Source organism: Salminus brasiliensis, chromosome 18 (genome assembly GCF_030463535.1).
Source record: "Salminus brasiliensis chromosome 18, fSalBra1.hap2, whole genome shotgun sequence".
NCBI classification, from domain to species: Eukaryota; Metazoa; Chordata; class Actinopteri; order Characiformes; family Bryconidae; genus Salminus; species Salminus brasiliensis.
In genome coordinates this window covers 21,762,642-21,776,508 of record NC_132895.1, presented here as the reverse complement: position 1 = coordinate 21,776,508, position 13,867 = coordinate 21,762,642, and the positions used below count along the sequence as shown (strand labels likewise).

The window sequence follows — 13,867 nt, the reverse complement described above, 5'->3', positions numbered from 1 at the left end:
ACTTAAAACAGGAAACTAAGACGGTGGTAGAGATGCACCTCAGGAATCAGTCTTTTTTTGTTCATGTTTAACAAGCTTTAACATTTTACTGTGTAATATAAAATGGTGAAAAATGGTTTCAGTTCATTGTTGTTAGTTTATACTAACATGCCACATGAACCCTAGAGGGCAACCAGAATTGCAGGAATCCAATAGAGGGTCTAACAGAAATTATCATTCTTATACAATTGTTTTTTTTTCTCTTTTATTTGATCAAGTTTTAATATTTTTGGCCTGAATGGAAGGCCTTGGTCTCTTAGTCGCGATTTAACCTTAAAATGTCTCTGATGTAAATAATCAATTAATTATCGAGCCCATGATGAGCTGGATCACAGGTGCAACAAGTGGGTAAACAGTTTGAGTAAAGAGTTTGATTTGCTAATGGTTATGGTGTAATACAAATAAATAAGCGTTTGATAATGACCTAAATTAGGTTATACCTTATAACTATTTATTAGGAATTAACAAAACATGGTATTTTAGCAGCACTCCTCCTTCTAAATTAGTTAATTTGGGAAAAAAGTAAGATTGATAAATGATCCAAATGAATCTAACACTTAGTGCTAATCTACATTCAAAATGCTTTATTGCGTCAGGTGTGTACAAGCAAAAATATGCTGCAGCTTTTTTCACAAAAAATGTAGAGGAAAACCTCTTTGCTCATCGCCCAGGTATATTTTAAGGAAATTCTGTACCTCTGGATTGAAGAGGTCTATGTGAAAATCTCTGGCTGTTTCAAGCTCCTCCCTGTTGTGGCTGTCTGTGCACAGATCTTTCAGCCCCCAGCTGACAACTCCAACCTATTAAAGATACATAAACACATTATCATTAAACTCCTCTGTGTTTCAAAGCATGAGCTTGCTGCTATTATTAGATAAGCTTTGTGATATATCTATCATGATTAACCACTTAACCTCATATTTTCAAATTTATCTGTTTGATGAACAAGCAGTGGAAGGTTTTTATAAACAGTGTATTAAGCAATTCAATTAGTTCAGTCTACTACTATTATTCATTGCTGATTTACAGACTTACAGTATAGAGGTATGTTGGATGTTTTTGGAAATGCCATGCAGTTTCTTTTATTGTTCAGGAAATCTTATTATATTTCTTATTTCATTGATGTGTGAAAACCTGGATTACTCAAACATAGAAATACGATGATTTGTACTCTGACCTGGATTGCCCGATACGCTTGCTGCACAAATGTGGCACCACCAGAATCACCTGTTGAAATATGCCAAATATTCAATTATGCACATACGCCAATGTGGATAACATCAAAAATCCATTTAGGGACAATGTTTTTGCCACAGCCTCAACAGAATCTTCTCATTTGTGTCAATGACAAATAGGGCTTATTAAACGATATTTTTTGTTCCTTGTTGCTGTCACACAAAAACCTTGTGTCTGCAAAATAGCAACTTTGCAGGAGAAAAAAGTCTGTTGAACTTTCAGTTCAATAGTTTCAGTAATTTTGAGCATTTCTATTGGTCCTCATCATTAAAATGTACAGTGTAAAGAACAAAATATTACATTTACATTTACATTTACGGCATTTAGCAGACGCTCTTCTCCAGAGCGACTTACAAAATATTGAAATACAGGGGTTTTGTATGACAATGACAATTATATGTAAGACTTTATTACTACGTTTATATTGAGATACATTTGCATACAGGATCAATGATCGATTATATAACCCAGGCAATATCAGCCTATACAAACAAACATAAATAAAGTATTGTACTTTTAAGTTCTTCATAGAAACGTATTGCACTTTAAGGTTATTTAGTTTAGTTTAGTTGTCTGTGACCTACCTATAGGTACCTATGTGACAGAATACAAATCCTTTGTTTTCTTAGTGCCACATGACATTTGAGGGAAAAAGTTATGGACAATTATGTTCTAATTTGAAGCATCCAGTGATTTTAAAGGTTCACTTAAATTTAATTTGACTAAATGAGCCATTTACAGACAGCTGTTGTATATTGTTAGACTTTGGGAGGCCCAAATTCTTTTAAAAATGCCTAAAAATGTTAGAAGAATACAGATTGTAGAATAATCTGGCCATGTATTTTTAAATTACTTCATAGTAAAATAAAGACCACTAACACATTCCAAGGCTACTGTACATTTAATTTAATCTGTGTTCAGGAAGTTGATGATCACTGTTGATGATAACTTACCTTTGCATGAAACCTTATCTACTTGATTATAGCCCTCTCCTCCTGTGCACAGGAAATGGTCTGTAATAAGTAGCCTTGCTTTTTCATTAGATAAATTTAAAGCCTTTTTGGCATCTTCAATGCATGCATCCCTCTAAGGAAAGGGAAAAAGCACAGGGTGTACTTTACATACATGTAGAAGAACATCATGGAGTGATTGTTGTGTAATACTAATTAAATCTATCTATGGATCAGTACCACTGAACATTTCTTAAGAAAATACTTCTTTTGAATGGAAAACCAAAGTGCTGAACATCAGAGATTCACATGGTGCTTGATACAAGTTCCAGTCAAAGTCTTGCATCTTTAAATGTGTGTGTCTTGAGTCTTATGTGAGGAAATTGATTATAGACTTGTTACTAGCTGCAGGAATTGCATTTTATAAATGTAACTCCTCACTAAAACTGGTCAGATCCCACACAGCTTCAAATAACAAGCCCTTCATAAATAGAAATAGTCTGAAGGACCAAAGAGCTAAAGGCCAGTGGAACAACTAGAAACCACTGGTTATTCTGTAGTTTGGATGGTGAGTATGCTAATCCAGCTGAGATGAATTGCCAAAGTAAGCATACTTGATATACACACGACATGACATACAACTGGTTGGCCTTATTTTGGCACCATATTCATAGAATTTAGAGCTTCAGTTCTGTCAACAAGAATGAAGTTTGTAGACATCGAAGCATCTCATTTACTTGGCTTGTATCTCACTCACTAACTCACTCACTCACTTAGATTTAGTGGCTGCACAGTCTCCAGGAGGTACACTGTTAGTACTCACATATTTTTCGGTGCTCTGCAAATGACACTGCGCTTAGAATTGCTTCCTATTACAGTAATAGCGCACTAAATTAATTCACTATCGAACATCCATAATGCATCGCAATACGTGGTAAACAGGCAATGTACACTAGAATTTCTAAAGTATACCACAACGCAATGCAGTGGTATCTTACTGACTGATTAAGAAGTTGTTGCGTTTTGTCAGACTTATCCCAGAGCAACAGATGGCCCAAGATACAAGTTTTTCATTAAAATGTAGGTAGATGTCATTTTAATTTCAATAAATAACAGTGCTAATATTAGTGAATAGACAGTGCCTACTTATTAAGTCCATAAGAAACCTATTAGAACTTGTACTAAGAAAATAAAATTGCACATGATTCATTTTTAATTATTTGGAATAGAAATTAATTACAGTAATGAGTGAATAACTTTATATTATTGCAGATTGTTCAAGTAAAGAAAATATGAGGGTGTCGATAAAATAACATAAAAAGCTTTTGCACTGTAGCAGGGACTACAGTTGCCACATGAATAACAGTAAGGCACTACAATAGCTACTGTAATGCACTTTCCCCTACAACTGCATAAGTAAGCAAACCTGAAAGGCAAACGCACTAAAAGTTGAAAGATAAGAAGTTTTTTATTCTCTGGCTATAATTTTGAGTCTTATGTCTTGAGTTAAGTCGTGAGTTGAGTCAGTTAAGCACAAGCCTGAGTAGTCAGCGACTTGAGTCCCTGTCAGTTCTGTTCAGACTTTTAGTGTTTCAGCTTTTCCAATAATTTGATATAACCTGTGTCTCAAGAAACCTTGAAACCTCTACATAGGGGGTGATCACATAGGGGGGAATTTTACCATATAAAGTTACAATGACAAATGTTCAATTAAAAGAAAAAAAATCCAGGACTTTCTTACAAGATCAGTCTCAAAATCTTCAAAAGATTACAGTAAGATAAGTAACGTTACCTTGTGTCCCAGTTTGATCTTGACATTGTTTTGTGAAAATTCATTATCTTCTATCTCAGCTGACAAGAAGAATGCGTTTATGAGCTCATTACTTAGCAACTCCTCCTCTGTAAGAGAATTTAAGCAATACTATGTTTTTTTATTTGCATCTTATTCTGCATTTTATATATATATATATAGTGTGAGTTTATTGAAATGTTGAAATTGAAATGTATACATTATCTGTTTAAACTGGCATATTTATACTACACTACATTACATTACATTACTACATCTGTACATTCTACAGTGCCCAACATTAAATCAACAGAATCAGGGTTAGGAAGAAGTGGACCCAAAATATGAATTAACAAGTTGTAGATTATGTACAGATGTATGTACAGATTGCAGATTATGTACTTATTATGTGGAAGAGCACAGTTCCCAAGAAATTGGTGTCTTAAGACTACATCTGAGTCCTGTATGTCCTCACACAAAGTTTGAAATCTTCTGTCTGTTGACGTAGCCTTTAGATGAACTTTTTTTAACTTACTGTGGTTTTGACATGTCACACCACCGCCATACAATCTTAATGCCTCACTCGTCTCCCTGGTGCAGGGGATGCAAATGGGTCTAAGATGGAAATAGTCATACAGGGAATCATACAGAGAGTTATGAGAACTGTATAAGAAGAATTCTATCATTTTTGTAAACTCAAGGTCTTGGATTTTTTTTCTTTTTCAAGACATGCTTCTTGTAGAGAAACTAGCTGCCTCTGATTTTTTTACAGTGGTGATAAGAACTGAATGTTGTGAAACTTACAATTCAAATCCAGCTATTTTATTTTATCGGAATCTCACTGAGGTCAAGAGACATCCAGCCTAAGCAGTTGGATTCACGTAGACCACTTACCTGACAGTGTTATCAGTTTCTATTGGTGCTTTCAGTTCAATAAGAGCCACATCATATTCATAGTACTCTGATATTCCCTCAGACACTTTTCCTCTGGGTTTGTATTCAGGATGAAGCATGAAATCTTTTGCTGCTAGGTTTACATCTAAAAAAGGAAATTACTAGAGGTTAACTATTTTAGTTTTATTGTATTCATTTTTCAATGAAAAGGACTGTTTGTGTTCTAAATGCATACAGTACTTTTGGGTATCTCAAAATGGATTTTCTCAGGAACATCTTCAAATCTGAAGCAGTGAGCCGCAGTTAGAATAAATGACGGAGTGACTAGTGATCCTAAGCAGTTTGTAACTTTGCCATCTTCACGCTGTGCAAAGCAGAAAAAAAAGGGAAAGTCTTAAGTTAAGTCGCAAGCCTGAATAGTCAGCGACTTGAGTCCGTATCAGTCCTGTTCAGACAGTGTTTCAGCTTTTCCAATAATTTGATCAAGAAACTGTGTCTCAAGAAACCTTGAGACCTCTACATATAAGTGATCATATAGGGGAAATTCTGCCACATAAAGTTACAATGACAAATGTTCAATTAAAAGAAAAAAAAATCCAGGACTGTTAACTTCCTTTCTCTCAAAATCTTCAAAAGATTACAGTAAGATTACAGTAAGATAAGTTAGAATAAATGATGGAGTGACTAGTGATCCTAAGCCGTTTGTAACTTTGCCACCTTCACGCTGTGCAAAGCAGAAAAAAAGAAAAGGGGAAATTGCTTCTATTAGCATTTGTAGTTATTACTAGTCTATTCCTCACTGTTCAAATATGTTTTATTTAATCCATTTAATGTTTTAATGGAAGAACATGGAAGAAATTCCATGTGATCTTAACTGCACACACAAAATAGACTACATCAACAATGAGGGAATGCTCACAGTTACAGAAAACTTTATCAGCCAGGGGTATCCCTCCCGCTCCATTTGTTCCTTTTTATCTCTGTAGAGTCCACACAGATCCACACTAACGCTTTCATCTATGTGTGGAGGAAACACATGCTATGAAACAGGCCCAGACAGCAGTTACAGCAGTAGACATTTCCTCAACAAAACAATGGATCGTTTGGAAATAATGACAGAAAAGCTTCTGGGCCAATCATAGTTGTTGCTCAGCCCCATCATGTGAAGTAAAAATGAAACTGCAGTTAAAACAGTGGAATTATTTGAATTATGGTATAGAATAAATCCTATGCTTGTCATTTGAAAAGCTATGATGTTTCTGGAACAACATAATTAACACAGAGACTAATTTAAAAAGAAGGAAAAAAGTACAAAAGTACTCATCATTTCATTGAAGTATTCTTTCACACTTTCCAGGTCCTTGAGTAAGAAGAAATGCTTTGTGTTTGGTCTTTTTGTCACCCAGTCATTAATATCCTCCTTCTGCACATCATCACCCATTCCAAACACATACAGATCTGCAAAATGACCATATGCAGATTTGTAACCTACATCCATATAAATTGCAATTGCTTAACAATGGCCTGAAAATAAAAGGACTGTAACAATCTATTAATATTAAGGGACATAGAAGGTAGAGATGGGAATTTATATGACATTAGATTGGGAGAGAAAGAGCTTCAGGCATGTTTTTCTTATCCCAAATATTGGGCACTCTTGGCCAAGTGACACATTTTGTGTTTTTCTTATTGGGAATTATTAAATTATCAGAGAGGGCCTGGCTTCCACAAAGCAACACCCACCCGAACTCCAGCCCAAAACTCCCCTTTCTCTTATAGCCTTCACTCACATCATCATAAGCTGATAATTGTTGATAGACCTTCTTTTAGTAGTATAAAGTGATAGCAGGGCAAAGTATGGCTTTAAATGTAGTGCCAAAAGTCTCAGTCTTTGTTTTTAGCAGTATGCTGAAACATAAGCACATCTACTTCAGTAGAAGGATTGCTGGGTACACGCTAAAATCACAGTTCTTTATACTGTCTTTTATAAATTAATTTAAAATAGATGTTCCTTTCTCTAATAATGACAGACTTTATCATCATATAGCCCATTTTTACGCCCTAAACCTTTTTTAACAGAAACACAAGCATTGAAATTTACTATCATGTATGTATTCTTGTATTTTAATTCTACTTTTCTCACCAAGATGTTCTTCCCGGTTCACTTCATCTTCATCGTACACAGCTTGTTTAATTGCATTAACCTTGGATGCAGGGTTCCCTCCCATGTTGGCAATGCCTGCAGACAGAGACATAGATGCTACTGTAACTAAATATTTCTTTTTTGACAGTAGCTTCAAGCCAAAAAATGTGTTGAGTACAAAGACAGGATCAGTACCGTCTGTGAACATGATTATGACATGATGGATTTCTTTGAAGAGTGTTTCATTCATTGCCTTCTCCAAACTTACACTTTCCAAAATTTCAAGGAAGGCGTTTGCAATATTTGTTCCTGATTTTTTCCCTCTATCTGTCAATTCAAAATAACATCACATTAAAAGGAGAGAGTACACAGTTTTCCAAAAGCTGTCACCCCCAGTTGACTACACCCCCAGTAAACCCCCCAGTTTGTTCAAAAGTCCCTGTAGTTACTGAGTAAAACACCTTTCTGTGTTAATGGATGAACCATGTGTGAATTGTTTGAATAAAAATGTTTAATATGGAGTATAAAAGCGAATGTCAAAATGGCCCTTTGCCCCAAGCATTATGGGGCCACTGTATAATAAGTACTGGACAATGTAATGAAAACAAATGACATGAAGGGTTTACATGAATTAGAAACAGAGATATTCGGTTTAGCTTCAATTCCTTGGCTCAAGGGTATAAACGTCGAGATCAAGAGCTCACCGTCATATTTAAAAGCCTCCAGAAGGCTGACAGTTTCATGCAACTTCACTCTGTCTTCTCTTTTGTAATCAGCAATGCTAACTATCCTTGTGACATCTGTGGCGAAAGCGAGGATCTCGTAATTTGGTGAGACCTCATAGTAGCTGATCTGTTGGTAAAGAACTGCACTTTAAAAACTGTACACATGGGTAGCATTTAGACAATAAGGAACAGTTTAGTTTAAGGCACATTATTTGTGCAGCATCATCAGGGACTCCTCCCATCCCAGGCACACCATACAACCAGGGGTAGGAGGGAGGAGATACAGGGGTATCCGTGCCAGAACCAGTCAGTTCAGGACTGTCATCTACATCAATAAACACTACTGCCCATATACTGCCCATACACTACATACACTGGACTATTTATACCTAGCATTCACTGATACACAACATTCTGTACACTACATACTAAATACACTGTACATATCTATTCTGTAAAATAGCAACAGACTGTTAAGACTGCACCCATATGTATATATATTGTATATAGTTTTACTTTATACTTATACACTTGCACATTACAACAAATATCTGTTCTTTGCATATCCCAGCTCAGGAAGCCAGCGTCTGAGCGGATCAGCCATGCTACATTGTCTCTGGGACTGAGATGGTTAAGTTCCTTGTTCAGGAACCCAACAGTGGTAGCTTAGCAAACCTGGGTATTGAACTCCAAACCCTGTGATCATAGTGCAAAATGAGGACTTTTTAAAGACATACCTTGTCTAAGAGCTTTATTATGGTCTCCTTTGCTTTTTCAAAATCATCTTCATCTATGCTTCCAGATGCATCCAGAGCGATGTAGATGTTGAGCTTTTTGTTCTGGTCCAGGCTGATTTTCTTCCCAGGTTGAACTGATGGGTGGGGGTAATGCATTATTGTGGTTTAAAATGGTCTTTTTCTGTTCCTATACAGTAACATGCTGCTATAATGTAAACGTACATTGTCAAGGCCTGCTGTACCTTGATCCTCGTGTGTGGTTAGAATAGTCTTTAGAGTGCCTCCAAAAGTCTGTGCGACTTCTGCTGGGGTGTCGTATGTGAAATCAGCTAAAGCACAACCATAGCACAGTCAGTCTCAGTAACACCAGTCAGAACCCTGCTACTGTTTGTGTGCTGGAGAACATAATGTTGGACATGCCACCATGAGGGACTCACCGTAGCACTCAGGCTCTTGCCCTGACCACTGTCCATCATCCTGACACACACGCACTTTGGAACCCAGCAGTTTCAGCTTGTTATCACAGCGGTAGGTGACCTTGTCATCAATATTGAAGATGTGGCCTGTTCTGCCGGCCCCAGGAGGAGTGCCGGGATCGGGACAGTGATCAGCTGTGGGTTGGATATTATTCATAATCAAATATGCAGTTTGAGATTTGTTATGAGGGAGCCGTCTTATTATTATGGTTCTACATTCCAAATTGCTATGTTTTCAATTTTCTCCTTATTATTTTCATTTTCCTGCCAGATGTTTGCTGCGTAACCCATCCTGCAGATGCAACCACCAGAGATATCAACGACCTAGCAACAATATAATAACCATATAGCGACACTATATCAACCACCTGAGATACCATAGCACCCAATTAGCAACACCATAGCAAGCAGCTGGAAAACCATAGCGGCCACTTGGGAAACTGTTCCAACCACCTAGCCACCTAGCAACACCACAGGAACCACAGGAACAATTCCGCAGCACCCATCTAGCAACAGCATAGCAACCACCGAGGCCAGCAAGAGCATCCGCCTAGCAACACCATAGCACCACCTGCTATTCAGCAGTGAATAGGGAAACTAAGCTGCAAACAGGGCCTTCTTTGATTCCATTGCTATTTGTGATGTCTAAACTTTGCATACATCTACCTGTTCAATCTCACCTATTCAAACTGAAGTGATGGGGAGTGTTTCAACCTGGACTGATCATGGCGAACAGAGGGCAGCTGATCAGAACAGAGATTTCAGTTCTATTAGTCAGAGAGCTTTAATCCAATAATTAAGTTACATCATGATGCAAAAAAAGAAAGAAAGAAAATAATAAAATAAATGACTTGTGCATGGCATGTACAGTAGGCTTCTTCACAATAATGACAAACAAAGAAAGGCTCTTCACTTACAGTCAATACTACAAATCGGCGTGCTGCCACTCCACTTGCCATTGAGCTGACACACACGTGTGGAGGACCCCCGCAACGTGTAATCAGTGTAACATCTGTAGGTGATCATGTCATTCACATGATAAAGGACCTGATAGGGATTCACGACTCCATTGGTCAGAACATTAGGATTAGGACATGTGATCTCTGAAGAAACAGGAGAAAAAACATTGTTGAGTGAAGAGGACACAATACTAAGTTTTAACATCTGTTTAAAAAAGCAGGACGGTCAGTTGAGGCTTACTCTTGCACTGTGGGTGTTTTCTGGTGGGCGCAGGTTTCCAACTGCCTCTGGAACATTTGCGCATTTTTAGAGGATATGGATAATAACCCACTGGACAATGGTACCTCAGGATACTACCATCATTGTAATTATTAGAGAGAGTGAAGGTGCCTCCGGTGATGTTCAGATACTCAGTGATGTTCAGATGCTCAGTGATGTTCAGATACTCAGTGATGTTCAGATGCTTAGTGATGTTCAGATGCTCAGTAATGATTAGATGCTCAGTGATGTTTAGATGTTCAGTGTCCAAACACTGAAGTTCAGATGGAGCACCTAAACCGAAAGAGATGAAGATGAGTCAGTAAAGAGAGTTTGAAACCAACAGACAAAAATTACATTTTAATTTATAGTCAATCTAAAAATCTAAGTTTAGCTTTTTTCTCTGTTGCTGATGTTCCTTGTCATGTTTAATCAGATTCAGATCATATCAGTTTCATAGATTTACAACAAGTCATTGATATTTAGGGTGGTTTCAATTCTGTGGTGTTGTGGTGCTGTTTTAATTCTTGTAGATCACACGTAAGTCACAAGTAAGTCTTGAGATGAAGTGAATGTAATTTAAGCAATCTGATAACTGTTGAAGTATGTAAATGCATATGCTTAGCCTCACAGCTCCAGTGCAACACTAAAGAGAAGAACATTGTCTAGCCTGTTTCCGCTGATTGAAAACACTGTAAAAGTAGTTTAGTCTTCTGTCTGATCATTGCTTTCTGGAACTGCCCATAAGCAAGTACTATTATATTTTCTGGAGCAACAGGCTATTATTGAACTTTTTTTAACAGATTAAAATGATAACAAGTAACAGGTTAGCATTTATCTACATTACAGGTTTTTCACGTTAAAGGGAAGGATTTGGGTCCATTTTCTCTTCTGTATATTACAGTAGTTAATTTAAATGTAAGTTTAGCAATGATTTCTTTCACAGGCAAATATGTTTTTATTTTAACAACGATGCACAGTCTTCTTTAAAAGTTTCTGAATTACAAAACTAAATTTCTTGTTTTTATTACTCTCAATATTTGAGTTTGAGATAATAAAAAAAATAATTAGGAGACAATAGATCAAACTTTTACTCTTAATTTACTAATATTTAGACCTAGATGTGTTAAATAACTTTCCAAATAAGAAAGTGAGAGAAATGCATCCAGTCTAACCAGGAGGACCATTAAGACGATGCAAAACACACCGGCACCAACATTAAAGAATTCATTGGAGAAAAAAGTGAAAAGTTTTAACAAGCCAAGTCAATCACCACAGGTGGCAGCTAATGAAATGTAAGTAAACCTTTAACTTCTATTTTCATTTTTTTTTTATTTAACTATTTATTTTATCTCTGTGAAACTATTTAATATGATAAACCACTCTGACAGATAACCTGTCCGCTCTCATGTGTCATGTCTTCTTCTTCTGTATCTTTGAATGAATGAGTTCTGTATATGTAACCGTTTTTACTGTATCATGATAACAATACTGCCAAATGTGTTTTTGAGCCTCTACCTATACATAGCCCAGATTACTGTCGTTCTCTGTCCTGTTAAATAAAAGGGTCGGAGGTGTGTATCAGAGGTGTGTATCAGAGGCTGATCGTCTGTTATACTTAGTGTAGTCAATCACACATCTGCCTATAGCAAACTAACAGTGTTTAATATTGATTCATTTTGCTAATCAGTTCCACCAGTTCAATAGAGTTAATAGTGATGTACTGTTGGCTGGGGTTGGACTGCATTGACTGGGGTGAACATTTCACCAGTTTTCTGGATAAACTGTGTTTTTACAACTAGTCTCTTAAAACCAATAACTAAAAACGGCTGCACTTAAGCTTAAAAAGTTGCTCATTCCAGAAGGGTGGCATCATTTTATATTTTGCTGGTTTAAAAAATATTTTGATTTGACATAACTGAAATGCCAAAACAGAATAAAAAAAATAAAGGTCTAAGTGAAAAGACAGAAACAGACTATTATTGTTTATAGAATATCAGAGCTGAGCATGCAATATTTCTACCTCCTTAATCATCCATGCAATTAATAAGAAGTTGACAAATTTTGTATTTTAATTGAAATATTAAAACATTAAAATATAATTTGTATGAAGCAGACAATTTCATAGTTTCAGCATAAACTATTGGAGCTCAGTGGTTGTATGTATCTATCATTTAAAAATGGAACTAGAAAATAGAAATAGAATAAATACTTTTTTTCATTAAGTAGTGTGTACTTTTATACTTTTACTTGATACAAAAAAGTAAGCCATACTTCAGCTTTTAAACTAGGATATTTGCTTGTTAATCTAACCAAGAAAAATAACATGATTTTTATCATCTCAGTATGACCCTATTTATTTAGCCCATCCTAACATTAACCATTATATACATAGTGGTATAGTATAGTATAGTATAGTATAGTAGAGTATAGTATAGTTAAGTATAGTTTAGAATATTGCCTAAGGATTATCTTCTCTCAAACACCAAAGAACTTACCATTCACAAGAGAACAGGTACCAATAATCACAGAAATAATTAAATTCCAACAAAGCACTGATTCCATCCTGTCTTTCCCTCTTTCTCTGAATGAGATGTGAAATTTGTAGACTGTAGGCCCAGTGCTAACGGTTACTTTTTAACAGCAAGTCAAACAGAGAAGATCATTGACCAACAGCTCAGTGGCATACCTCACAGTTTGATTACCATGTGTGTTTTTCTCTCTGTCTTGTCAGGGAATAAAAACTAAAGCTCTGCTTGGGAGTGTATCTTAGTAATTATTCCTGGTGTATCTCAGTAATTTTAGTCTCATCTGACACTACAAACTAAGTCATGTTTACACATCAGTTAGGATTCTGGCACCATTGATATAAACTTCCATTTAAAAAAATCCCAAAAATAATAAAAAATAATTTTCCAATGGTGAATCTCATGTAAATTGGCATATTGGTATTGTGTCTGTGGCAAATGTGGAAAACCCCAAGGGTTGAATGAAGCAATGTTCAAATATTTAAGGTTTTCCAAAGGTCTTCTGAGAGGAGCCATGCTCCTTTTCACTGCTCAATATATAACCAATATTCAATTTAATTTCAATATTCACAGTACCTGTGATAGAGGTCTCTCAGTTCAAAATCTATGGAGGGTCCCCACAACCTGCAACAGTGGTCCTATGCAAGAATGGGAGTCACAAAGCTGGAACACCTGCTCATTAACCTCTGTACATTGTGAGTTCCACTTACGGAGTCATGCTGTCTCTAATAGAATAAATCTTACCAGGTAAAATGCTTTACTGAGGCCATTAGTTCAAAATGCTTCCTTACTAAAACTACAATTTGACCATATCAGCCATATCATCGGCTCCCTGTTAAATTCTGTATTGACTACAACATTCTTCTATTAACATACAAAGCCCTACCTGGCCCCGCTCCTGAGTACCTGCAAGATCTTATTACATATTACGAACCATCAAGAATACTTAGATCTCAGGGTGCTGGCTTCTTATTTGTTCCCTAAATTCAGAAAACCTCAGCAGGGGGAAGAGCCTTTTCTTATAAAGCCCCCCAACTCTGGAATAACCTTCCAGATAATGTTCGGGACTCAGACACAGTCTCAATCTTTAAATCTAGGCTGAAAACTTATCTGTTTAGTTTAGCTTTTGAAA

General features: G+C 36.3%; 1 protein-coding gene across 1 annotated transcript; it reads right to left on the bottom strand.

Moving 5' to 3' along the window:
• Positions 1 to 668: 668 nt before the first annotated feature.
• Positions 669 to 12,772, bottom strand: LOC140539059 (complement factor B-like). The gene is made up of 19 exons (XM_072661669.1): positions 12,706 to 12,772; positions 10,469 to 10,501; positions 10,190 to 10,357; positions 9,907 to 10,092; positions 8,951 to 9,124; positions 8,756 to 8,842; positions 8,514 to 8,647; positions 7,756 to 7,903; positions 7,247 to 7,378; positions 7,052 to 7,147; positions 6,229 to 6,366; positions 5,828 to 5,925; positions 5,149 to 5,272; positions 4,909 to 5,053; positions 4,550 to 4,629; positions 4,018 to 4,124; positions 2,229 to 2,361; positions 1,217 to 1,266; positions 669 to 839 (listed from the first exon to the last, which is right to left on the bottom strand). The coding sequence occupies exons 1-19, from the start codon at positions 12,770 to 12,772 to the stop codon at positions 669 to 671; spliced, it is 2,271 nt and encodes a 756-aa protein (XP_072517770.1).
• Positions 12,773 to 13,867: the final 1,095 nt, after the last annotated feature.

Coding starts and splice junctions, on each gene's coding strand:
- LOC140539059 (XM_072661669.1), bottom strand. CDS start 12,772: ATGGAATCAGTGCTTTGTTGGAATTTAATTATTTCTGTGATTATTGGT. Junction 10,093..10,189: donor AAAACACCCACAGTGCAAGA/GTAAGCCTCAAC, acceptor CTGTTTCTTCAG/AGATCACATGTCCTAATCCT. Junction 6,367..7,051: donor GAACCGGGAAGAACATCTTG/GTGAGAAAAGTA, acceptor GTCATTTTGCAG/ATCTGTATGTGTTTGGAATG.